Source organism: Phyllobates terribilis, unplaced genomic scaffold (assembly GCF_046119375.1).
Source record: "Phyllobates terribilis strain yellow unplaced genomic scaffold, ASM4611937v1 Scaffold_11__3_contigs__length_659146591, whole genome shotgun sequence".
Lineage (NCBI taxonomy): Eukaryota > Metazoa > Chordata > Amphibia > Anura > Dendrobatidae > Phyllobates > Phyllobates terribilis.
In genome coordinates, this window is record NW_027362771.1 from 530,131,615 (window position 1) to 530,158,925 (window position 27,311).

Here is a 27,311-nt window from a genome sequence, read left to right on the forward strand (position 1 = left end):
GTTTAAAGCCCATGGCACTGTGGCTAACCTCCCTAGATGTGGACGGAAAAGAAAAATTGACGAGAGATTTCAACGCAAGATTGTGCGGATGGTGGATAAAGAACCTCGACTAACATCCAAACAAGTTCAAGCTGCCCTGCAGTCCGAGGGTACAACAGTGTCAACCCGTACTATCCGTCGGCGTCTGAATGAAAAGACATAAAAAAGCCAGGCTGGAGTTTGCCAAAACTTACCTGAGAAAGCCTAAAACGTTTTGGAAGAATGTTCTCTGGTCAGATGAGACAAAAGTAGAGCTTTTTGGGAAAAAGCATCAACATAGAGTGTACAGGAAAAAAAAAGAGGCATTCAAAGAAAAGAACACGGTCCCTACAGTCAAACATGGCGGAGGTTCCCTGATGTTTTGGGGTTGCTTTGCTGCCTCTGGCACTGGACTGCTTGACCGTGTGCATGGCATTATGAAGTCTGAAGACTACCAACAAATTTTGCAGCATAATGTAGGGCCCAGTGTGAGAAAGCTGGGTCTCCCTCAGAAGTCATGGGTCTTCCAGCAGGACAATGACCCAAAACACACTTCCAAAAGCACTATAAAATGGTTTGAGAGAAAGCACTGGAGACTTCTAAGGTGGCCAGCAATGAGTCCAGACCTGAATCCCATAGAACACCTGTGGAGAGATCTCAAAATGGCAATTTGGAGAAGGCACCCTTCAAATATCAGGGACCTGGAGCAATTTGCCAAAGAAGAATGGTCTACAATTCCAGCAGAGCATTGTAAGAAACTCATTGATGGTTACCGGAAGCGGTTGTTCGCAGTTATTTTGGCTAAAGGTTGTGCAACCAAGTATTAGGCTGAGGGTGCCAATACTTTTAACTGGCCCTTTTTTGGAGTTTTGTGTGAAATGATCAATGATTTGATTTTTGCTTCATTCTCTTTTGTGTTTTTTCCTTGCAAGCAAATTAAATGAAGAGAATAATACCAAAGAATTTGTGATTGCAATCATTTTCAGGAAGAAACTGAGTATTATCTGACAGAATTGCAGGGGTGCCAATACTTTTGGCCACCACTGTATATGTCAAGGAATCCCACCTGGATAAAGTCATGCAAATCATGAGTAATCTATACATGAAATATAACTGACACTGTACAGTCTGTAAGCTGAAACAATCATGTACTCACTAGTGAATGTCAGTAGACTGGCGTGGCTATCCCTCGCCCCCCTGATCCAAATATGTAGTAGGTGTACTAATAATATTAGCCTACGCATCCAATTAGAAATGTAGTATAGTTCTTCTTATAAGATGTGTCTCTTTCCTCATGTGCAGGGCATTGCAGCAGCTTAGGTATCCATGGTTACGACCACGAACAACTGTCATGATTGTATATGAGTGGTCGTAACCATGGATACCTAAACTACTGCAATGCCCTGCACATGGGGTAAGAGACATAGCGAATCAGAAGAACTATACTACATTTCTAAGTGGACGTAGTTACTAATACTACACCTACTACCTATAGGGATAGGATCTTGGAGATGGGAATACCCCTTTAATCACTTTGCACAGCCTGACTTTATAACGTTAATGAATGCAGCTGTGTTATACAGTCGGCATCTTCCTGTAACATTAGTGAGCAGAGCCAGCGCAGATTGCTGCAGTTTAACCATTTAGATGCCACTGTCAATCACAATCACTGTTGTGCATGTTTACTATGGCAGCCGGGGGCCTACCCATGAAGCCCGGCTCCTGGGGCAACTAAAAAAATAAAGCAGAAAATTAATACATTTTTTCAAAGCTATTAAAAAAATACATAAACGTTTGCTTCTCTCCATTTCCCCAATTCAAAAATAATAGAATTATAACAAATTTTTTTTATAAAATATTTAGTATAAAAATTAATTATCCCAAATGGTAAACTGCTTATTTTAAAATTAAATGAAAACACCAGAATGGTCTTTTTTGGTCACTGAAACTTCATCCTTCATGGGCTAATTCAGCTCCCGTACTGAGGGCAGCAGCTTACTAGGGGCACTGGGCTGTCACTGTCTCCTCAGCTCGCTTCTCCTGGATCTCTGCCCACTGCAAAGATGGCGCCTACCAACCCGGAAGTTCCCCTCAGCATGTAATCTCGCGAGCTATAGCCAGGTGTTCGGTGGTTGCTACGGTCGCCTGGTTACCGGGCCTGTGGCTGGGAGGACGGCCCGCCGGCAGCGGATACACCTCCCCTCACCCCTCCCCTGGGAAGAGACGTCTACCTGACCGCGGTGACGTGTCCTTCACTCGACGGTGGAGGCTGACAGCACCGGGGGAGGCGAGGGGGAGCAGGTAATGTCCAGTAATGGCGGCGAGGAGGGAAGGGTGTGACGTCACGTACCGGGAGTCAGAGGCTGTCATATATATGTGTGTATAGTGATGTGTTATATGTGTCATGTACGTGTGTGTGTAGGGATGTGTCTCGTGTACTTGTGTGTGTGTAGGGATGTGTCGCGTGTCTCGTGTGTATGTGTGTGTAGGGATGTGTCGCGTGTCTCGTGTGTATGTGTGTGTAGGGATGTGTCGCGTGTCTCGTGTACGTGTGTGTGTAGGGATGTGTCTCGTGTGTATGTGTGTGTAGGGATGTGTCTCGTGTGTATGTGTGTGTAGGGATGTGTCTCGTGTACGTGTGTGTGTAGGGATGTGATGTGTCATGTACGTGTGTGTCGTGATTTGTCGCATGTCTCGTGTAGTGATGTGTTGCGTGTCTCGTGTACGTGTGTGTGTAGGGATGTGTCGCGTGTCTCGTGTACTTGTGTGTGTAGTGATGTGTTGCGTGTCTCGTGTACGTGTGTGTGTAGGGATGTGTCTCGTGTACTTGTGTGTGTAGGGATGTGTCGCATGTCTCGTGTACTTGTGTGTGTAGGGATGTGTCGCGTGTGTGTAGGGATGTGTCGCGTGTCTCGTGTACGTGTGTGTGTAGGGATGTGATGTGTCATGTACGTGTGTGTCGTGATTTGTCGCATGTCTCGTGTAGTGATGTGTTGCGTGTCTCGTGTACGTGTGTGTGTAGGGATGTGTCGCGTGTCTCGTGTACTTGTGTGTGTGTAGTGATGTGTTGCGTGTCTCGTGTACGTGTGTGTGTAGGGATGTGTCGCGTGTCTCGTGTACTTGTGTGTGTAGTGATGTGTTGCGTGTCTCGTGTACGTGTGTGTGTAGGGATGTGTCTCGTGTACTTGTGTGTGTAGGGATGTGTCGCATGTCTCGTGTACTTGTGTGTGTAGGGATGTGTCGCGTGTGTGTAGGGATGTGTCGCGTGTCTCGTGTACGTGTGTGTGTAGGGATGTGATGTGTCATGTACGTGTGTGTCGTGATTTGTCGCATGTCTCGTGTAGTGATGTGTTGCGTGTCTCGTGTACGTGTGTGTGTGTAGGGATGTGTCTCGTGTATGTGTGTAGGGATGTGATGTCTCGTGTACGTGTGTGTGTAGTGATGTGTCGTGTGTCTCGTGTACGTGTGTGTGTAGTGATGTGTCGTGATTTGTCGCGTGTCTCGTGTACGTGTGTGTGTAGTGATGTGTTGCGTGTACGTGTGTGTGTAGGGATGTGTCGCTGTCTCGTGTATGTGTGTGTGTAGGGATGTGATGTGTCTCGTGTACGTGTGTGTGTAGGGATGTGTCGCGTGTGTGTAGGGATGTGATGTGTGTAGTGATGTGTCATGTACGTGTGTGTCGTGATTTATCGCGTGTCTCGTGTACGTGTGTGTAGTGATGTGTTGCGTGTACGTGTGTGTGTAGGGATGTGTCGCTGTCTCGTGTATGTGTGTGTGTAGGGATGTGATGTGTCGCGTGTATGTGTGTGTGTGTGTGTGTGTGTGTAGGGATGTGATGTGTCATGTACGTGTGTGTCGTGATTTATCGCGTGTCTCGTGTAGTGATGTGTTGCGTGTACGTGTGTGTGTAGGGATGTTTCGCGTGTACGTGTGTGTGTAGGGATGTGTCATGTATATAGGTGTAGCTTCAGCTCTTTCAGATGCCACATTTCCTGACGTCACGTGTTTGGTACATGTGCAGCACACGCGTGTTATAACCTGCAATGTGCTAGACGGCCATGGATGCCATCTATAGAACACAGACGCCTCCGCAGTCTCCTGCCGCTCTCCCATTGCAGTTAGCGGGACCTCTCCATATTACACATGTAGCCCCCGTGTACAGGAGCCCCTTTTTTTTTTTTTGCACCCATCTACAGAAGCCCCTTTTGCTCATCAACAGGCTTTGTTGGTTGCAGATATAAGAATAAAACCACTTCTAGCATCGGCTGAGGGTTTGCTTCAATGTCTCACCTCGGGTAATGAGGTTTTCTGGTCTCATGTTCTTTCCTGTGCGGGGTCCACATGATTTTCAAGATCTCTGCAGTGATTGAAAGGAAATTTCCATTGCTCACATGGAGAAGCTGAAGACCCGTCCAAGTAACGTGTGATCACTTTGTAGCCCAGTCACGTCTTCATCTTGTAGACATAAGCAATGCAGGTTGCTATTCAGAGACCTAAAGCAGAGTCCGTAGAAATGGCAGCTTATATACCAGATATGCTGGGGATTGGCAGAGGCTTTGGATGTGCCATGGAGGAGCTGTGATGGAACCAGAGGACCTGTTCAGGCTGTGTCCTCGCCATGAGGAATTCCCCAGAAGCCCTTGTGTAACGCTGCTGTATGTATCTTCTGTGCAGGTGGCGGACATGGCTAACCATTCAGTGCAAGAAATTCGGTAGCAAAGAAGCAAATATGGGTTGAATGTGATTACTGCTCACCTGAACGTCAGTCCAAAATGGGAAGGTGAGTGTCAGACCTGAGGAAGAAGTGGTCAGTATTGAGGGGACAATAACACTGGCGAGCTTGGCACAGCGGGGCCCCGTTCTCCGGACAGATGGTGGGACACTATTAGATATTTATGCCACTTAGTACTTTGTACTTACAGGTTCAGGGGTCCAGTATATATCATCTATCACAGATTACATATAGGGAAATTCAGTCTTTATTATTCTTGATCAGATTTGAAGTAATAGAAATGTCTGAGCAGTACGAAATTGCTCTCTCGAGCCGCTTCATTCTGGAAAGCAATGATCATATTGGTTATGTTGTGTTTGCCTGCAGGTTAAGCATCTCCTGCCTCCTTCCCGCTTCGTGGCACTTTAGTATATCCCCCGGCGGGTGCCCCCGTGCCCTGAATACCACTCTGCGGCAGCTGGTGATTATTGGCGCCGTGGTTAGCGTCCTGTTCTTTCTGATCTACTCTCTATTACTGGTCAGGACTAAGTACAGCCGTTCCCAGCGAGACCGACACTATCACAGGTAAGATGTTGTTGTTGTTTTTTAATATATAAATGTGACTAAGGAAAAAAATCCAGCATCAAGCCTGCCCTGAGGAGAGGAGCGCTTTACCTTTTGTCCAGGACAAACTGGTTTTCATGAGAAGTTGCTTTTTGTGCACTTTTGTTCTATCGGTGTTATTATAATCGGTCACAGTCTTTCTTCGTACAGTAGATTGTACTTGCGTCATGCCACCGCAGTGCAGCCTTCTCTGATACTTATATTTATCTACTCGAAGCAATGAAATGATGACGTCCGCCATTACCCATCCTTCTCCACCTGTTACAGGAGTGGAACCGACGGTGGCGCTAAACAGTCACCCATTAGCAACATGTTTGGCAGTCGTTTATTAGGCTGTTTACACAGTCGGAGCACTCTAACAAAGCGCACTTAACGATGTGTGATCATTTATTACTAGTGATGAGCGCAAGTGCTCGTTACTCCAGTTTGCCTACTGTGCTCGGGTATACACTGAGTATTGCGGGTGCTCGAGTGACATGTTCAAGTCCCCGCAGCCGCAGAACATGCGGGGATTGTCTGACAAACACGGGCAATCCCCACATGTTTTGGGGCTGTCTAACAGCTGAGATACATGCAACTGCTCGGTCTCGAACATGTCACTCGAGCACCCGCGATACTCTGTGCACACCCGAGCACTTGCTCATCACTATTCATTACTCATAGGCTAACATAGTTCTCGGCAGCACAGGTCCTGTTTACACAGGATGATGGTGTGCCGAGAATGATAATGTTTTGTGCAGCATAAAAGATTATTTCACCTGTTTTGCTTTATCGGGTGATTGTGAGTCTGCATAGACTTCAAGATTATCTGGGATTGCGCTTCCCTAGGAATACTCGTTCACAATAAAATGCACGTTGAGAAAGTCACAATATTACTAATCCAATATGAAGGAGACTAGGCTGCCCTGTATAAGTCTGGCATAGAACTGGAGCAAGTTAATTCCTGAATTGGCAAAAGCAGCAAAAAATATAATTTTTTTTAGCTTCTAGTGGAGCGGACCTGTTTCCATGTCATGCTGCTGTTTTGAAGCAAAGCTTCAGCATAGTCTTCTGATGACCGATACACCCTAAAGGTGTCTTCTAGGATTAGTAAAAAAGGCGTCTGCATTTTATTTTCAGAAACAGCGCCTCACTTGTGCCGAGGTTATGTCTGGAAATACAGCTTGGTCCCTTACACATTAATGGAAGTCTTTTTTTTTTCTCATCTGACATTTTTAAATGTAAGCCTGACTGTACAGGCATGTGTGTGGTTTCCCTCAGCTGTATTATTTTGCTGTTTAGATACCTGGCTCGTGTTACCGATATGGAAGCCACCGACACAGGCAACCCCAATATTAACTATGGGATCGTGGTGGACTGTGGAAGCAGCGGATCACGGATATTTGTATACTGTTGGCCCCGACATAATGGCAATCCTCATGACCTGCTGGATATAAAGCAGATGAGAGACCAGAACAGAGAGACTGTGGTGATGAAGATCAAACCAGGTAATGACAGAAGGGATGAGATCCAAGTGCTACTTGTGGGTTACTTGGTTGTAGTCGGGGTTTAGACTCCTATATGATGTGTATAGAGGGATCCTGACCCCTCACAGAGCAGATATTGGGGATGTGGTGATGGACATGTCGGATTGCAATGTTTTGAGCTGTTGGCAGAGGGGTCTGTCGCTGGCTGATTACCCTCCACTGAAAAGTGGCTTGGAATCTCTGTGCGTCCTTCCCTTTCCTGAAAGGTCATCCTGGGATTGTTTTTTAGTGTCTTGATATCTTCAGTACCTGAAATGATCTCTTCAGTGATGGTGCACATTCATGCTGCTCCCCCACTAATACGGGGTCTGTAATTGTCTGGTCACATATTAGAGAAGTGTAAGCAGATAAAGCCGCACTGCGGCATCTGGAGTTATAATAATACGCCAAGTTCTGGGATTATTCAAGTCTTTAGGAAACCCACATGATAATCTCACTGGCGTCCAGACACCAGTGGCCGCTTAGTATCTAGGAGGGGCTTCCAGGATTACGGCCAGTATTTCAGCATTTACTTGCCTTCTAACCCTTTATATTGTATTATCTTTTTGGTTTGTTGATGTTTTTTTTTTTAAATTTTTGCTTATTTTCATGCAGTGGCGTAATTGAGTCTTATGAGCCCCGGGGAAAAATGTGGACCTACACCTCCCCTGTCAGCTCATGTCCTGTTATCAGTCCTGCAAAATCCCAAGTCCTGGCCCCCACCTGTTCCTGCTTTCAGAGCAATTCTCCTAATCGCTGCTTGTTTAAAGCTGTTATCTCTATATGCAAACATTATAGTGATAATAGTGTAGGAATCAGAGGAAGCACTGAGTGTGTTACAGTTGAATAATAACTGGCGCTCAGGGAGGAGTGGCCCCCCCCCCCCACAAACACACACACACACACACACCTACTGGCGCTCAGGGAGGAGTGCCTGCCGCCCCCCCCCCCACCTACTGGCGCTCAGGGAGGAGTGCCTGCCGCCCCCCCCCCCCACCTACTGGCGCTCAGGGAGGAGTGCCTGCCGCCCCCCCCCCCACCTACTGGCGCTCAGGGAGGAGTGCCTGCCGCCACCCCCCCCCACCTACTGGCGCTCAGGGAGGAGTGCCTGCCGCCCCCCCCCCCCCCCCACCTACTGGCGCTCAGGGAGGAGTGCCTGCCGCCCCCCCCCCCCCCCCCCACCTACTGGCGCTCAGGGAGGAGTGCCTGCCGCCCCCCCCCCCCCACCTACTGGCGCTCAGGGAGGAGTGCCTGCCGCCCCCCCCCACCTACTGGCGCTCAGGGAGGAGTGCCTGCCGCCCCCCCCACCTACTGGCGCTCAGGGAGGAGTGCCTGCCGCCCCCCCCCCCCACTTACTGGCGCTCAGGGAGGAGTGCCTGCCGCCCCCCCCCCCCCCCACTTACTGGCGCTCAGGGAGGAGTGCCTGCCGCCCCCCCCCCCCCCCCCCCCACTTACTGGCGCTCAGGGAGGAGTGCCTGCCGCCCCCCCCACCTACTGGCGCTCAGGGTGGAGTGCCTGCCCCCCCCCCCGGCACACACACACACACCTACTTGCGCTCAGGGAGGAGTGCCTGCTGCCCCCCCCACCTACTGGCGCTCAGGGAGGAGTGCCTGCTGCCCCTCCACCTACTGGCACTCAGGGAGGAGTGCCCGCCGCCCCTCCACCTACTGGCGCTCAGGGAGGAGTGCCCACCACCCCCCACCTACTGGCGCTCAGGGAGGAGTGCCTGCCGCCCCCCCCCCCACCTACTGGCGCTCAGGGAGGAGTGCCCGCCGCCCCCCCCTCCCCACCTACTGGCGCTCAGGGAGGAGTGCCCACCGCCCCCCACCTACTGGCGCTCAGGGAGGAGTGCTTGCCGCCCCCCCCCCACCTACTGGCGTTCAGGGAGGAGTTCCCGCCACCTACTGGCGCTCAGGGAGGAGTGCCTGCCGCCCCCCCCCACCTACTGGCGCTCAGGGAGGAGTGCCTGCCGCCCCCCCCCCCCACCTACTGGCGCTCAGGGAGGAGTGCCTGCCGCCCCCCACCTACTGGCGCTCAGGGAGGAGTGCCCGCCGCCCCCCACCTACTGGCGCTCAGGGAGGAGTGCCCGCCGCCCCCCACCTACTGGCGCTCAGGGAGGAGTGCCCGCCGCCCCCCACCTACTGGCGCTCAGGGAGGAGTGCCCGCCGCCCCCCACCTACTGGCGCTCAGGGAGGAGTGCCCACCGCCCCCCACCTACTGGCGCTCAGGGAGGAGTGCCCACCGCCCCCCACCTACTGGCGCTCAGGGAGGAGTGCCCACCGCCCCCCACCTACTGGCGCTCAGGGAGGAGTGCCCACCGCCCCCCACCTACTGGCGCTCAGGGAGGAGTGCCCACCGCCCCCCACCTACTGGCGCTCAGGGAGGAGTGCCCACCGCCCCCCACCTACTGGCGCTCAGGGAGGAGTGCCCACCGCCCCCCACCTACTGGCGCTCAGGGAGGAGTGCCCACCGCCCCCCACCTACTGGCGCTCACGGAGGAGTTCCCCCCGGCCCCCCCCCCCCCCACCTACTGGCGCTCAGGGAGGAGTGCCCGCCGCCCCCCCCCCCACCTACTGGCGCTCAGGGAGGAGTGCCCGCCGCCCCCCCCCCACCTACTGGCGCTCAGGGAGGAGTGCCCGCTGCCCCTCCACCTACTGGCGCTCAGGGAGGAGTGCCCGCCGCCCCTCCACCTACTGGCGCTCAGGGAGGAGTGCCCGCCGCCCCTCCACCTACTGGCGCTCAGGGAGGAGTGCCCGCCGCCCCTCCACCTACTGGCGCTCAGGGAGGAGTGCCCGCCGCCCCTCCACCTACTGGCGCTCAGGGAGGAGTGCCTGCCGCCCCCCCACCCACTGGCGCTCAGGGAGGAGTGTCCGCCCCCTTTCCCGGAGGAGTGCTTTCCCCAACAGAGGAGTGCTCGCTGCCGCCCAATTAGCCTGTCAGCAATGTAATGCATTTTTTCAGCAATAGTCAGAGTTCCTGTGTTAGAATATGATTTATTATAGGAGTTTGTCACTGGGAGTCCTGAGCTGTATGATATTACAACTGCACTGCCTCTATCCAGGCACTAGGTGGCACTGGTGTTCACATTACTGCATGATTTGTGGTCTCTAATAAAACCATGATCGGTGCAGGGGTTGCAGTCGTATCCGGCCCTGAGGCCTAAGGGGCCATAAAAGATCCCTTTGGCCCATATGAGAAGACCAATGCTAATAACAGCCTGTGATCGTTACGGGTTCTTTTAGAGATTTTGCACTGGGGCTTCACGTTACGCCACTGCCCGGGAGGGATCTGTCCTCATATCTGCACATTCCAGATGTACGCTCGACTTGCACCGAGGAATCCTAAATCTTCCCATCACTGACAGGTGACCCCGGAGGCCCCATTACAGGGACCCTTCCTCATTGTTGCGCTCCATGCATATTTATTATGTCATCAGTGCTTCCCTCCAGCTTTTCTGCAGCGTCAAGAATATCTTTAGAGAAGTATTGGCCAAAGGGACTCGCTAAACCAGTCTGAGGGTATAGAGCAGGAAAAGGGAATTGTCTCCTTGTAAACAACTATAGGAAATGAGACCTTTAACCAGATCTATCGTCTGACATGTAAGAATGAGGGGACGTGTTCAGCGTAGGCGAAAACTCACTGAGAAAAAGGCTCTTATGCAGATACTCATTAAGTGGTCTGATGTTGATTTGTTGAGTAGCTGCCTCCAATGGATGTGTCCTCCCTTACAGAGGCCCACAGTCAGCCTTTATAAAGGGTAGTGGCCTCTAATAAGATTTCCTTGTGCCGCTGTTTCACTATTACTCCTAAACAATGCCGTAATGTGAGCGCTGCACAGCCCGGAGCGTCTCCTGCACTGTGTGTCACCCTGTATTCCCAGCACATAGTCATCCACCTCTGCGGATCCTGGTAGATTCACGGACGGCATTATCCACCAATGGATCTACTCACCTCCTAGTTCTCTCTTCCACACCGCTCCTGATCGCTGCAGACAGTCAGGGCCCCGAGTCCGTCTCCACAGCTCACATCCCTACAGAGCATGTCACGGGACTGTTGCAGCTGATAAGCGCATGGGCAGTGGTGCAGAGAAACAATGGGGGTCCGGTAGGTTTTTGTATCTGTATTTTTCTTTTCAGACCACCATGAACAGATTTTTAAAGGGGAAAGAAAATGGACAACCTTTTTACCCTTTTACAGGAAATCTGTCACCAGGTTTTTATCCCCTAATCTTAGATTAGCATAATGTAAAAGCATTGACCCTGATTCTGGAAGTGTCACTTACTGGGCTGCTTGCTGTAGTTTTGATAATGTCCCTATTTTATCAGTGGTAGATTATCACTAGAGGACTAGTAAACCTGCTGCCAAGTAGCCCAACTCCTCCCTCACCACTGATTGGGAGCTTTCTGCCTATGCACAGTGTACACTGAAAGCAGCCAATCAGTGGTGTGGGCGGGGTTATACACAGCTCAGCATTCAGAGAACTGATAAATCTGTAGCAGATAAAACAGGGGTTTTATCAAAACTGCTGCAAGCAGCCCAGTAAGTGATGCATAGCCGGAATCCGGGTCATTGCCACTACATCATGCTGCTCTCAGATGAGGAAGCAACTACTTAAGAAACACAACTACTATTATGTCATGGTGGCTCTAGTTTTCGGTACATGTGTGGTGAGCGAGCCATGGGCCGGTAATTTCAAGTCACCTCAAAGCCAAAGCCTTTTGGAAATGACACATTTTGCTGTAATTGGGCACAAAGCCTAATGTCTAACCAACCAACTTTTTGCTTCTAGGTATTTCCGAGCTTGCCACCACCCCAGAGAAAGCCAGCGACTACATCTCGCCATTGCTGAACTTCGCTGCCAGCCACATTCCCAGGGAAAAGCACAAATCCACCCCCCTATATATTCTGTGCACAGCAGGGCTGCGGATCCTGACGGAGAGGTGAGAGGTCGGCCTTCCTAAAATCCCTCAGAGTAAAGCTTCTAGCCTCACGTTGTTGCATATTTCTGGTTTTTGGCATAGGCTGTCACCACACGAGGTCTGACATCTTGCACAGCTATGGAACTGCTCATTGGTGGTTCACCAGAATGTGGGAATCTGCTTAGTGTTGCTTCAGAATTGCTTTTTTCTTTTGTACTTTTGCAGACCTCTGAACTAATGTGGTTTGGCATCGATGGCTGTAAAATATTTCTGCCTACATTTTTTGGTAAATCTGCATCTGACCCACAACATACATGCATGTACTCAGTGCACGCGTTTGTTTCAGCCAGCAGGAGGCGATACTTGAAGATCTACGGGACAGATATCCCTGTACACTACGACTTTCTTTTCTCTGACTCCCACGCTGAAGTCATCTCTGGAAAGCAAGAAGGTATGGTAGATGACCCGGACCGTAAGGAGCTCCGTCTTCCCATAATAAAAGCCGTGTTGGCGTCATGTGTATATTGATGTTTGTCTCACAGCCATTTGTTGGATTTTCTAGGAGTGTACGCCTGGATTGGCATCAATTTTGTACTCGGTCGCTTTGATCACATAGAAGATGGTGAGAACATTTCCAGAGGGCAGGATAACTCCTTAAACTCATTGCTTTCTCCTTGCTTACCTGTCACTTTTAATCCCCGCAGAGGATGATGCTGTGGTTGAGGTTAATGTGCCCGGCAGCGACAAAAAGGACGCCATATTACGCAAGCGTACAGCTGGCATTTTGGACATGGGTGGGGTCTCCACTCAGATCGCATATGAAGTACCTAAAAGTGTAAGCTTTGCCTCCTCTCAGCAGGTCATTATCAGTAATACTTTACTTTTTTAATTTTGCTTTTATTATGCTTTTTATTTTTTTTATACTTTTATAGTCACTAGAGACCAATATCTCGGGGCATGTAAGTTACTTTTATGGCTCTACATAACCTGGCTACAGATGGGCCAATGTTTCTGAGTGATCCGAATATTGCATGTGATATTATCACCCCCATAATATAACTCCAAATGCATTTTATTCATATATATCTCATCTGACAGAGATATTTTAAGGAGCTACAATTTTCCTGGTCTCCCCAGAAGTAAAGAAAATATTAAGAAATAATATTTTTTTGCCTGTTCTATTAACTCCATCCCCGGTATAGGGTGTACTATTACACTCTATATCGGGTGCAGGTGTATTTAAAGGGCTGAGGAACTGAGCCCACGCCATACTTAACACTTGCAAAGCTGTGTGATACAGCCGACACTTGCCACTAACAACAGTGACCGGAGCAGGCGCCGATCGTTAAGCATTTACATGCCACTGCTAGTCTGACGGCGACATTTACATGGCCTGTAAAAAGTCCCGTCACCGCCATCTTTGTTATACTTTGACACCGCTCCTGTGTCTGGACTTTATATGAGGTAAGTAATATTACTATATACTGCAAAATTGTAGTCTTGCAGTATTTAGAACAAGTGATCAAATAGCCGCCATGGGGACTAAATAATATAGTAAAAAAAAAAAGAGAAAAGTTCTAAAAAGTTTTTAACCCCTTTACCCCCGAGGGTGGTTTGCATGTTAATGACCAGGCCAATTTTTACAATTCTGACTACTGTCACTTTGAGGTAATAACTCTGGAACGCTTCAACGTATTCCCCTGATTCTGAGATTGTTTTTTCGTGACATATTGTGCTTCATGTTAGTGGTAAAATTTCTTCGACATCACTTGCGTTTATTTGTGAAAAAATCAGAAATTTGGCGAAAATTTAGAAAATTTTGCAATTTTCATACTTTAAATTTTCATGCCCTTAAATCAGAGAGATATGTCACACAAAATAGTTAATAAATAACATTTTCCACATGTCTACTTGACATCAGCACAATTTTGGATCCAAAATTTTTTTTTTGTTGTTAGGGAGCTATAAGGGTTAAAAGTTGACCAGCGATTTCTAATTTTTCCAGCAAAATTTACAAAACCATTTTTTTAGGGACCACATCATATTTGAAGTCACTTTGAGGGGCCTTTATGAAAGGACCCAAAAGTGACACCATTCTAAAAACTGCACCCCTCAAGGTGCTCAAAACCACATTGAAGAACTTTATTAACCCTTCAGGTGCTTCACAGGAATTTTTGGATTGTGGAAGAAAAAAATGAACATTTAACTTTTTCCACAAAAATGTTACTTTAGACCCCATTTTTTTTTATTTTCACAAGGGTAACAGGAAAAAATGGACCCCAAAATGTGTTGTGCAATTTCTCCTGAGCACGCAGATACCCCATATGTGGGGAAAAACCACTGGGCGCACGGCAGGGTTCGGAAGGGAAGGAGCGCCGTTTGACTTTTTGAATGTAAAATTTGCTTGAATAATTAGCAGACGCCATGTTGGATGTGGAGAGCCCCTGATGTGCTAAACAGTGGAAACCCCCATAAGTGACATGATTTTGGAAACTAGACCCCTCAGGGAACTTATCTAGATGTGTGGTGAGCACCTTGAACCCCCAGGTGCTTCACAGACGTTTGTAGCATTGAGCCGTGAAAATAAAAAAATCAAACTTTTTTCACAAAAATGACCTTTAAGTCCCAATTTTTTTATTTTCACAAGGGTAAGAGGAGAAAATGGACCACAAAAACTGTTGTGCATGGCAGGTAATCCCCGCGAGTTTTTTTTGGCCGTGAAGCATATGGGGCGGAGACTCGAGCATGTCACTCCAGCACCCGCGATACTCAGGGCATACCCGAGCACCCGATGCAAACTCAAGTAGCGAGCACTGGCGCTCAACACTAGTCTCCATATCGTCATCATTTTTTCTTTTTTCTTTACCTTTGAAAAAATCCCAACCCTAGAGTTTATTTTTTACGCCGTTCCTCGTGTGGTATAAGTGATGAGACGACTTTATTCTTCGGGTCGGTGCGATTACACTGATGCCAGAGTCATATTGGGTTTTTATGACTGACAGCTGTCACACACTAAAAGACACATTTTTTTGTAAAATCTAGTTTTCGCATCGCCATATTTTGAGAGCTATAATTTTTCCAGATTTCAGCCAACAGAATCATGTGACGGCTCGTTTTTTGCAGGACAAGTTGATGTTTTTATTGGTGCCATTTTCGGGCACGTGACATTTTTTTGATCGCTTTCTATTCCGATTTTTGGGAGGCAGAATAAACAAAAGCCAACAATTCAGGAATTGTTTTTTTTTTTTTTTGTTATTTTTTATGCCGTTCTGTGTGTGGTAAAATTGATAAGGCAACTTTATTCTTCGGGTCAGTACGTTTACAGCGGTACCACATTTATATCTTATTTCTATGCTTTGCGCTTTTACACAATAAAAACTATTTTATAGAAAAAAATATTTTTTGTATCGCTTTATTCTGAGAGCTATAACTTTTTTTTTTTTTTTCGGCTGATGGAGCTGTATGGCGGCTTGTTTTTTTGTAGGACAAGATGACATTTTCAGCGGTACGTTTTTATCTTGTTTTATTCCATTTTTTGTTTGGTGGTATGATGATAAAGCATAATTTTTTGCTTCGTTTTTTTTATTTCATAATATTTATGGGTACAGTATAATTTTTATTTTTTTGGATTTTTTTTTTTTTTTTTTTTGACTTTCTGATCCTTTTTTGTTTTCTTTTACTTTTACACTTTGTCCCACTATGGAACTTTCATTTTTTGCAGGCTGATCACTTGCATACCATAGAGATGCAGCAGCGTCTCTATGCTGTACAGCCTGTCAGCGCTACACACTCAGAAGTTACTTTGATTGCGCACTGATCATGATCAAAGTAACTTCCTGTTGCCTGTTGACCCCGGATGTCATCATGACGACATCAAGTCACCATGACAACTACTGGGACCTGGCACAGACAGTGTGGGATGCCGGATAGGAGGTAAGCCGCGCTTACCTCCCCTTGCTCCCAGTATTTCAGGGGTTAATGTGCCGGGAGGGGTGGGGGACCGCTCCTTGCTCACAGCACCGGGTGTCGGCTGTGAGAATCAGCTGACGTCCGGCGGCGATCGCACCGCTTGTGTGCGGGGGTGTGATCACAGTGCGCATAATAGTACACACCTGGTCCAATAGGCCCAGGTCAGTAAGACGTTGCTATTACTGAGCACGTCAGAAAGGGGTTAAAAAAATTATAAAAATGTAAATTAAAACCCTTTACCCAGCTCAAAAGTAAAGGAGTAAAAAGTAACACCTTTATGTCTGTAACGTACGCTCTATCAAAATATAAAATCATTAAACCGTACGTTAAATGTGTAATAAATTGCAATAAAAAGTGATCAAAACATTGTATATACCTCAATACAAAAATCACAGTTTTCCCAAAATAAGCCCTCTTACACCTCTATCTTTAAAAAAAATCAAGTTATGGGACACAAACCAATTTTATTTTATTTATTTTTTTTGCAAAGTTCTAAATTATATGCCACATCTCCTGGGCAGAGGGGAGAAGTAAAAAAGTATTAAGCCCTTACAGCATAGGATCACAAATAATTATTTATTTGAGGTAAAACATTTTTATTTTTTAAAACCAGGCAGGGGAATGTTTTACCTCACAGAATGAATCAGCTGTGATCCTCTGCTGTCCTGTCTGTATACTCCTTTGCTTCCTCCCCTGCCCAGGAGATGTGGTATGATCAGACCATGTTCCTGCACGGTCAGACACAGCCATTACACAGTACACAGCAGGGGCACATTTATAAGATTATCTCAGCACAGGAACATTTTATTAAACACATCCAATTGTGGAAATTATTATTATTGCAAGATCTATTGATTAAAATTAACTTTGTACGTGGGAAAACCCCTTTAAAGCCGGCACATATTAAAGAGAAAATGTTAGAAAATACGAGACCCTCTTGTGCTGAGTACGTAGAGTTTTATCGTATGCACCGCCATTAAGTGCTCTCACTTGTTCTACCGCTTGTATATGTGTCGGAGGGACATGAACTGCTCCGTCTAGTTATTATTGACCCGGCCATTATATAAAATAGGTTCTTATTCGATCCGGCTCACAAGTTGATGTGGAGGTTCTTCTGTGTGAAATATGTGAGGGCAGACTTATTTATACGTTTTCTGTGAGCCATCCCATTAAACGACACAATAGTAATAATCCTCTCCCCAGCCACAAATGGCTGACAACAGGGAACAATAGACGGTACTGAAAAACCCATGGGTGAAGCAGTCCTAATACGTTGATGTAAATCACTTAGTAAGGTGTATTGTACATGTGGCTGTATGATTTCTGAAGTAGCCAAGAAGCCAAAGTGACTGATGTCAGATTCCATCTAGCGGATGTCTCCCTGGAATGACTTCAGACGTGCTACAACTTGGCCGAGCCTTTCTCATTTATTGGTTTACTGAAGATTACAATATCGCAGTTTCTAGGAACGAGAGTCTAGTACTGTACACGTGGAAAACATGAATTCCTGAGCAAACAAGGGGGTTAATAATACAGCAGACAATAAAAGCCGTCACGCCCGTAGCTCTGCAGCTACAGTAACCACTGCGGTATTATTTGCATTTTTTCTTTATAGTGATATACTGTACTACACTGATGACACGTCACCCTTTTATAGTGATGGATATATTACTTATACAGGAGGTCCCCGGATCTACAAACCTAACTCTAATGTCGGACGGACGCTCCTGCACTTTTAGACTTTGCTGATTCAACTCTGAAGGACAAGTTGCAGCCTGAGAGAACGCTGTTGAAGACATGTCCCGATGGTCAGAGGAGCAGCATTGTGAACACAGTAAAGTCATTTGATCAAACAGCCGTGGAGCAAGGCTGTGACGGGATAGAAAGAAGAACTTTTTGCTTTTTCCCAGCTTCATCCTGCTCAGTGCCCATTTATAAACCCGTTCTGCTGAATCCGTCTGACAGCTTTCTGATAGGGCAAGGGGACTGACTGCTCACGCAGGAGGACTGAATCAGAAGAGAAAAATGACCCGTTGTGCTGAATCAACTGAGAAGTTTTTTTATTTGTTTTTTTTTTCTCCTGTCATAGCCCTGCTCCACAGCTGAGTGAGCACATCGGGTAAGCTGGGTTCTCAAAGCTGCTCCTCTAACAATCGGGACACAGTGTTTCTTCAGGCCGCAGCCCGTTCTGACAAGGGATGGGTTGCAGCTTGAAATATGTGACGACAGCCATTTTTATCATTCTCTGTGAAGAAGTAAATGTAAATTATATTTTTTTGGCCATCCCTGATTTAGACACCAATGTCTCGAATATCTAACCTCTGTATAGCACACATGCATCTCTTTAGTATCAGAGTTCTCATTTCCATGATGCTTCAGGGGGAAAAATATCGACTAAACTAGTTGCAACATTTTAACTCCAAACTATTGACCCCAGAGCTCCATGGGAGCTCTTACTCCTGCACCACATGTTGATGGGGATGAAAGTTTCCTTGCGGACGCATTCTTCTGTGTAAGACATTTGTGTCCATTAAGTGCTTGCTGTGTTTCCATGTGGGCTGCATGTACTGTGTGCACTTAGCTGCCATCTGACATCTTTCCCACCTTTCCATCCGTCCACAGGAAGACATGGCTAAGAACCTGCTGGCAGAGTTCAACCTTGGCTGTGATGCCCACGAGACCCAGCACGTGTACAGAGTTTACGTGGCCACTTTCCTAGGATTTGGGGGCAATGCTGCTAGACAGAGGTATGAAGAATACATCTTCTCCAGAACGATGGAAAAGAACAGGTCAGTCTCAGTCCATTTATATATAAAGGCCACTTATGGCAGTAAGAAGTATACTGATCACTGATATTTCTACCAGACTTCTAGGGAAGAAGGTTGGGCTGAGCGAAGATGTGCCATATCTGGACCCGTGCCTTCCTTCAGACATCCCAGATACAATTAAGCAGGGGGGGCAGACCTTGTTCTTACGTGGCACAGGTGAATTTCATCTCTGCCGTCAGATCATCCAGCCCCTAATGAACTTATCCAACGAGACACAAACCACATTAAATGGCATTTACCAGCCGCCGCTGCCCTATCACAACAGCGAGTTCTACGGCTTCTCCGAGTTCTACTACTGCACCGAGGATGTGCTCCGCATGGGGGGCGACTACCGATCAGAGCGCTTCCTCCCAGCAGCAAAGGTAAGGGGGCGACAGCCTAAAGGGAACTGTCACGTTCTACATGCAGTCCAATCTGTGGACAGAGCCATATAGAGGAGAAGCTGAGCGGATGATATATAGGATTGTGGGAAAAGATTCATTCTAGCTTGCATTTTATTCATTGAACTTCCTGGTGGGGTCCAGCGGGCGATCATATTAGTGATTGACAGCTATTTTTGCATGCACAGTGCCACAGGGAAGAGTGTCAATCACTTAGGAGGACCACCCACTCGACTCCACCAGGGATTTCAACGAATAAAAAAGCAAGTTTTACTGAAAGGTATCCTACAAAAAAGTATATCAATCTGATCAGCTCCTCCTCCTGTATAACATGATGCCTGCAGATCAGAGACCATTTTCAACCTGACAGGTTCCCATTAAGACCATCTTCAAGGAAAACTCCCACTATAATAAAATAACTCGTTAAGTTTAGCGCAGTAGAACTCTTTCCACCTTACATACTGATAAACTGTCATAGGGACAGTAAGTGGTCTCCGGTAGAGCTGGGCAGTATGACCGCACACCATGGATGGTGGGATATTTTGCATTTTCCAGTATGGCGCTACTTTAATCATATTGGTCAAGTGTCTCCCAGTCACCATTGCCTGAAAAAGTGACTTCTGCTGGAAAACTTTCCCGTGGTAGCACCAGAGTAACGATGTAGTGCCCAATCGGCCATTCACATGTAGATGATTTCCTGCCCAGGACAGTCACCTTTTTTTTATTTTTCTTTATGTATTTGGAGCTTAATATATGTCAGTAAACATATCTATCTGTGTGTGTGTGTGTGTAAGGGTATAGAACAAGCGATGATATTCTAACATTGGAACAAAAGACAGAACAGGAAGGATTGTCATGGGGACATAAGAAAAGAAGCTCCTCTATTTTTATGAATAATTTCTGGATTTTATTTTTCACATTTGTTAAACATGCTAAATTTGTCCTTTGCATAAAAGTTGTCTTGTCCTTGAAATATCATTAATACTCTAGCCTGCTACTACTACGTCTTTCAGTCAATTTCCAGGAGAATTGCCAAAGCCTTATCCCGGTGGCAGACATGTCTGGGTGGGAAGTCGCGTCTGCTCTGATGATTCTTCTGTGGCCACATAAACAGTGCTAATAAAAAAAATAAAAAAAAAATGTTTTTTCTTTAGGGTTATTGTGCCACCAAATGGTCAGTTTTAAAGGAGAGGTTTGATCGTGGCCTCTACGCATCCCATGCTGACCTGCATCGGCTTAAGTGAGTATCGTACGGATCAGTCCTCCCCATATTATCCTGGGTGAAAGAGGGGGGTTTGCTCAGTAACATTTTGTGTGAATATGTGATAGCTGAAGAGAGAGGGATGGTATTGATTTTTCTTTATTCTAGGTATCAGTGCTTTAAGTCTGCCTGGATGTATGAGGTTTTCCATACAGGCTTCTCATTCCCCTCCAACTACAGCAACCTCAAGACGGTCCTGCAAGTGTATGACAAGGAGGTTCAGTGGACGCTCGGAGCAATACTATACCGGACTAGGTTCTTGCCATTGAGGTAAAAGGTGGTGGTGGGGGGGGGGAGCAATGAAGGTTTTTTTTCAATGTTAGTCATTAATAACAAGTTTAAAGGGATTGTCCGGTCCAAACCGATAAGTCTGCAGTCACTATGTGTGACTGCAGACTTTAAGAATTCCCCAGCGCAGGCACTGTGCACTGCGGGGATTTGTTGGTTTCAGACCTGGGACCGGAGGGTAGGTATGCTTTATACCTACCCTCGGGTCCTGGGTCTGAAACCGGTGAAACAGTGCGTGTGCTGGGGGGATTCATAAGTCTGCAGTCATACAGTGACTGCAAACCTCTCGATTTGGACCGGACAACCCCTTTAATTCATTAAGAATATTTAGTCTCATTGGTTGTATGGGTTCTTTTTTGTACTCGAGTGGAAATGCAGATTTTTGGTGACTGTATAAAGACAGTCATATAGATGTCAGAGGGATGAAAGAAGGTGTTCATGAGAAACACAAAATGTGACATGAAAACCCGTGTAGACTTACTGCTAGACGCATGGTGTGTATGGAAAGATCAGGGCACCCCTAACCCTGGGGTATACGATGTGTGGTATACTGACCATTGCCAAGAAACTGACACCAAGTGCCTGATCCGGATGGGAGAAACTCTAAGGCCACACTCACACACTCAGTTTTTGTTCAGTATTTTCCTCAGTATTTGTAAACCAAACCAGGAGTGGGTGATAAATCCAGAAGTGGTGACATGTTTCTATTATACTTTTCCTCTGATTGTTCCACTCCTAATTTTGGCTTACAAATACTGACCCAATGCTGCATGTGTGAACGTGGCCTTAATAAAAATGATCCAAGTGCTTCCATTTAGCTATTCCAGGAATCCCTGTCTGCTGTGAATTGGGGAGAATTGGAAATAACCAAATTAAGTGTCTGACACTTGGCAGATCGTTTAAAAAAATAAAATGGCTCACGAGTCACAACCACTTAAAGAAGTACTCTAATGTATGTATTTTTTTATTAAATGTGTGTATATGTGTATGTAGTGTGTGTGTGAGTGTATTAGTATACTCCCTTACTGCTGCTCTCTGGTGTTCTGCGCCGTTCCTCTCCTCTTCAGTGACGTCACCGCTCTGCAGACTCTCCAGGTCACGCTGCGCTCTGCCTGGCACTGAAGTGACGTTTGGGGAGCAGTCAGGTGGACGTATTACATGAAGATCGCATCGCAGTCCTCGGACTGGCCAATGGCTCTTCTGACCTGAGCGTGACAGCTGCATAGAAATACACATTGTCACACACAGGTCAGGAGAGCCGATGGCCAGTCGGCCGATTGCCACGTGATCCTCGCATGAGTAATACGGCCATCTGACTGCACCCTTACAATGTCCGCGCAAAGCTCCATAGGCTTTCATCATAAAACAGACTTCCGGCTCCAGCATAGTTAGCCGGCTAGTTGCAATTGCGGCGGCGTCACTCAGAAGCGAAGGAGAACCGCATTGGACACTGGATAGAGCAGAAGTAGGTCAGTATATTAATGTACTCACACTACACTAAATGCACATATACAAAATATTTAATAAAATATACATGCGAGTGCTTCTTTATGGTGGGGGTGCACAATCTGCAGCCTGGAAGACCACATGTGGCCCACGATGCTGAGCAGCCCCCAACTAGTGCCTATTGGTTTCTGATATGCAGAGAGCAGAGGTGTAATGTAGTGTAGAGCAGCGATACTTTATATACCTATGGTTCTCTGTGTGTCCCCTAAATATTAGCAGGATGGGGGTCTAAAGACCCCTGTGTAGCCCTCCAGACAGGAGCAGATGATGTAGAGGGGGCCATACATGAATGAGGCTGTCTCCAGTGTTGTTTTTTGGGGAGATGGGGAACACTTTAGCATCTTACGTTGAGACCAGTAGAGCGAGCCCCATGCAGGCAATGTCTCCTCCTTTCTAGAAGGCGACTCCTCATTCTCCGGATAGGTAGGAGTCCTGAAACTTGCACCTATCTGACATTGCAGCATTTAATTACAATATTTTATTAATGCCCCAGACCATGATTGCACTTTAGTTTTTTTTTGCTACCTATGGATTGTGCCCCCTGACTTGTTCCATTCTTTAGGTGTGATTACACAATGCTGAGATCTCCATCCCAAATCTCTCCTTGTGCTCTTGTCGCCCACAGGGACATCCAGCAGGAGCAGTTCCATGGCAGCCACCCCCACTGGCGAGGAGCCTCCTTTGTGTACAACCATTATCTGTTCTTGGTCTGTTTCCTGGTGGTCCTGCTCTCCATTATGTTATACCTGCTGAGACTGCGCCGCATCCACCGCCGAATGCAGAGGAACACGTCCTCTTCTGCCCTATGGGTGGAGCAGGGGTTACAGCCGTCAGGGCTTCCCAGCCCGCTGTAAAGTACTACTAGCAATATATTGCACATCTTCCTGCTGGATGGAAAGGCTCCTGACCTGCCTCCTAAAGGGACCAGTGTGAACTGTCCATTGGCTCCTTGTAATGGCGAGGGGTTGGATATGGTACAAGTCTGGCATTATGGGGGTAAACATGGCTCTTGAATCCGCCATATCCAACATGAGAAAAGGCAACTAAATGAAAGCCATGCTTTAAGTCTCAGGGTCTTATATCTTGCCAGTAATATTAGGCTGAGGCTTGTGTTCCCCATTAACTACAAAGAGCCTGTGTATGATCCATCTAAGCTTCCGAGAATACCCTGAGAAACGCACACGGCCTCCCCAAAGATGGGAAAGGCTAGTAGGAAGCTCCTTTACGGACCTACCATTACACATAGGGGCAACCATGACGTGAGCTAAACCAGGACTTATTCACTGGGTGCCAGATCCCGTACATCCGCCGCCTCATCCCTCACTGATGTCTCTCATTTCTACAACATACAAAGGACAGTCATTGGGTATTCCACGATAAAATGCCTTCTCCGGGGAAAAGGGGCGATCTCACTTAACTTTTCACCTCTGTCTTTCTTCTATCTGTACCCGCTGCTTCCATGAAAGCTTTGCCTCCTTCTCTTACTGCTTTTATGACTTTGTACGCCTCGTAGGAACAGCTGCTGCTATCCGTGTCCGGTCGCTGAAGAGTTAAGCTGCAGGGGGATAAATGTGGCTTATAATTGTGTAAGTGCAAGCATTTTCTGAGGACACCTGTTCCCTAGAGTAAAAGGATTCCTAAATTTGCAAATAAATGCTTGCAGATGCGGTCTCACTCCCAGGAATGGAGCCGGCGTGACACGTGTCAGTCCGTGGTCAGGTTACATGCCTTACAGAGGGGCTTCTGTGTTAGGTAGACTTCTGACCACCAGTGCTGACCCCAAGGTAGGGATACAACCTCAGGATCTCTTGGCACCCCGCACTTTTTTTGTCATATTTCTTAAGCCTCATTCAGACTTCCGTTTTTCACATACATGTTTTATCAGTGTTCTCCATTATAGCCTTTTGGGTTGTTCACAAGTCCATTTTTGATCCAAGATATGGAAACTCGCCCATTCAAAACAATGGGCCTGTGTTAAAAATGAACAACACGCGTGTACCATCCAAGTGCTGTCTATTTTTCACTGTTTAATGGGTAGAAGCTTGGAAATATTTTCAATGAAAAATGAAGTATTTATTCTCATATTCAAAAAATATGGACATCTGAGCATTAGTTGGGTGCATTAAAGAAAAAATACCATTTAATAGTGGTCCCTATGCTTAGATGGGAGATGCATGTGGCTCCCAGGCCTTTGGCAACTGCAGATACTATTGGGCACTAGTTTCTCCATAGCATTTCTAGATCTTGGCAGTAGGGCCAAAGCCATATCACTGGCAAGTAATTTTTTTTTTCCTTTTTTATTAACGGCCTAGAATATCCTATGGTTAGTGGGATAGTACACCACCAACCGGCACAACAAAGGCATAGCACTGATCAATTCACTACAGTGCTACAGCGCCATCCTTATGGGTGTGGCTGCATCTGGTACTGCAGCTCAGACAGCCATCTCTTGAATTCATATCGTAGACATTTTTTTATTCCTCCATACCCAGAATGGCTCAACACCACTGCCATATTTAAGCGGAGCCGCTGGTGTATGAGATCTGAGGTTGTATTTATGCATACAAGGCAATTGGTGAATATTGGGGTTGGCGCCGGTGGTGGGGTTTGACGCATGATCTACCCAGGATTCCTTACATGTGTGTGTCTCTGCATAGAGAAGTCTATTTCCTGGGGTAAGTCCCTATGTACATCATTCTCGGCAGATGATGGAGACTTTTCTGTCCATTGTTGCTTTATGGATTGAAGTTCTCCTTTAAGTGGATTGTCGCAGAGTAAAAAGTAGCAGCAATTATAATGTCCTGATGGATCTCTGACGGGGACGTGTCCCATAAACAGCTTCATATTTTCTTTTAATAACTCCATTCTCCCGAGTGTTGACGTCAGCCAGATTACAGCTGGAAAGACGGACTGCAAAAAATGTCTGAGTATTGCCAGGCCGGCGTCTGTTATCCTCTGCCCAGTTCTCAGTGTTCCCTCTCACTCCTGTCCTCGCCATTGTGCTCTGTCTATGGCTTCTGCTCGATCTTCACCTCTCTACCTGCCTTGTGCTTCCTGACGTCGCTCCTCCCAGGTCCATTTGAAGTTCACTTGTGAATGTGGGTTTTTTTTTCCCTCTTTTGTTGTGTCATTCCCCTTTTTGTTAATTTATCTTTTTTTTTTTAATTTAAAGTAAAATAGAAAAAAAAAATCCCTTTTGTAATAGTGGTGTTTTGTTCTAAAGCTGCAGACCTTCACAGAAACATTCTGGTTTCCAGCTGGAAGCTTCATGCAATTATTAAATCAAGATGTCTCCTGCCTCCAGGACCCTCCTCATACCGAAAACATATGTGAGTGCCTGTGCAACATGGTAACAACAGGGTGCCGGAAATGGAGACACGGCGGAACATGGTGCTCCTTAGGTGTAAAGCCCCACTCGGATATTTTCCTGATCATTTAGACGTTAATGTCTCAGAACAAGGCGGTCACGTGGATTGTTTGTAGGAACGTGACTACGGTCTACAGATTGGGCAATTAACCCTGAAAAAACTTTATAGGAAAGACCAGTTTCCTGGGCAGTATTTCATTGCGGGTGGGTGTACATACTTGCACACTGTGTTGTGTTACAGATGTCGTGTAGACCCCAAAACATGACTCTCTGCAAATATAGGTGGGCTTCATTATTGGTAGAGAGACTTTAGTAACAAGTGATTCTATACTTTTGTAACACCACATTTTTAGGCTCAGTAATTGGTGCTGATGTTATTTATTTTTCTTTTGCTTAAATCAAAACATGATTTTAAATATGTGGCTATTTTTAAGTATTTGATGATACATTTTTAAAGAAGTTGTCCACTACTTTATATTACCCCCCCCCAATGTATCCCCCCGCGGCCCCTAAGACTTTTTGTAAATACCTTCCGTTGCAGAAAATGCCTCTGAGCGGCGCTATCGGTGGCCGCTCACAGGCATCACGTGACCCCGCGCTGACGTCACAAGTGAGACTCAGCGCTGGGGTCCCTGCGGTGGCTGCTGGGTTGTGGGCGGGGTTATTCCCCCCCCCCCCCCCCACACACACACACACACACCCGTGTCACACCCAGCATCCACCGCACACTTTCCCAATGAATGGGGAGAGGCAGAGCACCCGGTGGATGCCGGGTGTGGCGTGGGGGGTAACCCCGCCCACAGCCTGGCATCCACCGTGGAACCAGGAAGAAAAAGACCCCCGGATGCTGCCAGCACTTGTCATGACGTCAGCGGATGTCAGAGCCGGCTGCAGCCGGGGGTCACGTGATGCCTGTGAGCGGCCAGTGATAGCGCCGCTCACAGCTATTATCTACAACAGAAGGTATTTACAAGAAGTCTTAGGGGCCCCAGGGGGATATATTGGAGGGGTAATCTAAAGTAGTAGACAACCCCTTTAACTTTTCATGTCACTACCAAAAACAAAAAAAAACAAAAAAACTTGAAATCTTGCAGTTTCCAGTGTGGCCAGAGTCTCATCATAAGCTGATACTTCCCTGATCTGTAGTCCGCAGCTAGATCATTATCAGCACAGGCAAGAGAACAGTGGAATGTCTCATAGACAGACATATGGATAGATATAGACATATCTACCTAGATCTAGATACACAAAGTAGATAACAGGCGGTGTCACAGCTCACCGCCTCCCCCTACCAGCACAAGTTACAGAGCATGCCCACAATACTCTCTCATAGAAGTCAATATGTTTATTCTGATTCCTAAGGTCCACTGTAAATCCTATCTAACAGCTCAGCCAAGATGGCGACCCTTAATAATTTATAGAAAATGAAGTAGAAAAGTCTAGCTCGCAATATTCGTTCTAGCTCATCCCAAAATTGTTGGATGGGGTTGAGGTCCAGGCTCTGTGTGGCCGGTCATGTTCTTCTACACCAAGCTCACCCAACCATGTCGTTATGGACCTCTCTTTGTGCACTTGGGCACAGTCCTGATGAGCCTTCTCCAAAGTCTTCTCACAAAGCTGTAAGCTACAATTGTCCAAAATGTCTTGTATATTGAAACATTACGATTTCCGGAAGCAGAACGGAGGAGCTTAGGCCGACCCCTGAAGAACAGCCCTATAGTATTATCCCTCCACCACCAAACTACAGCGGGCACAATGCAGTCAGGCAGGTAACGTCCTGGCAGTCACCAAATCCAGACTCATCCATCATATCCCAGATAGAGACGTGTCATCTGTCGCTTTGCAGAACATTTTTCCATTGCACCCAGGGGCTTCTTGTTTTACGCTACGCTTGGCATTGTGCTTGGTGATGCACGGCTTACATGAGCTGCTCGA

At 46.9% G+C, this 27,311-nt stretch overlaps 1 protein-coding gene across 1 annotated transcript; it reads left to right on the forward strand.

The window, feature by feature from the left end:
- Positions 1-2,087: 2,087 nt before the first annotated feature.
- On the forward strand, positions 2,088-23,678 carry ENTPD4 (ectonucleoside triphosphate diphosphohydrolase 4). The gene is given in 14 exon segments (XM_073653731.1): positions 2,088-2,319; positions 4,693-4,798; positions 5,117-5,314; positions 6,635-6,840; positions 11,648-11,798; positions 12,124-12,154; positions 12,156-12,228; positions 12,340-12,399; positions 12,482-12,612; positions 18,369-18,535; positions 18,612-18,936; positions 20,109-20,194; positions 20,324-20,485; positions 22,635-23,678. Coding segments are annotated over 13 exon segments (1,827 nt in total). The 5' UTR covers positions 2,088-2,319; positions 4,693-4,790; the 3' UTR covers positions 22,864-23,678.
- The last annotated feature ends 3,633 nt before the right edge of the window (positions 23,679-27,311 follow it).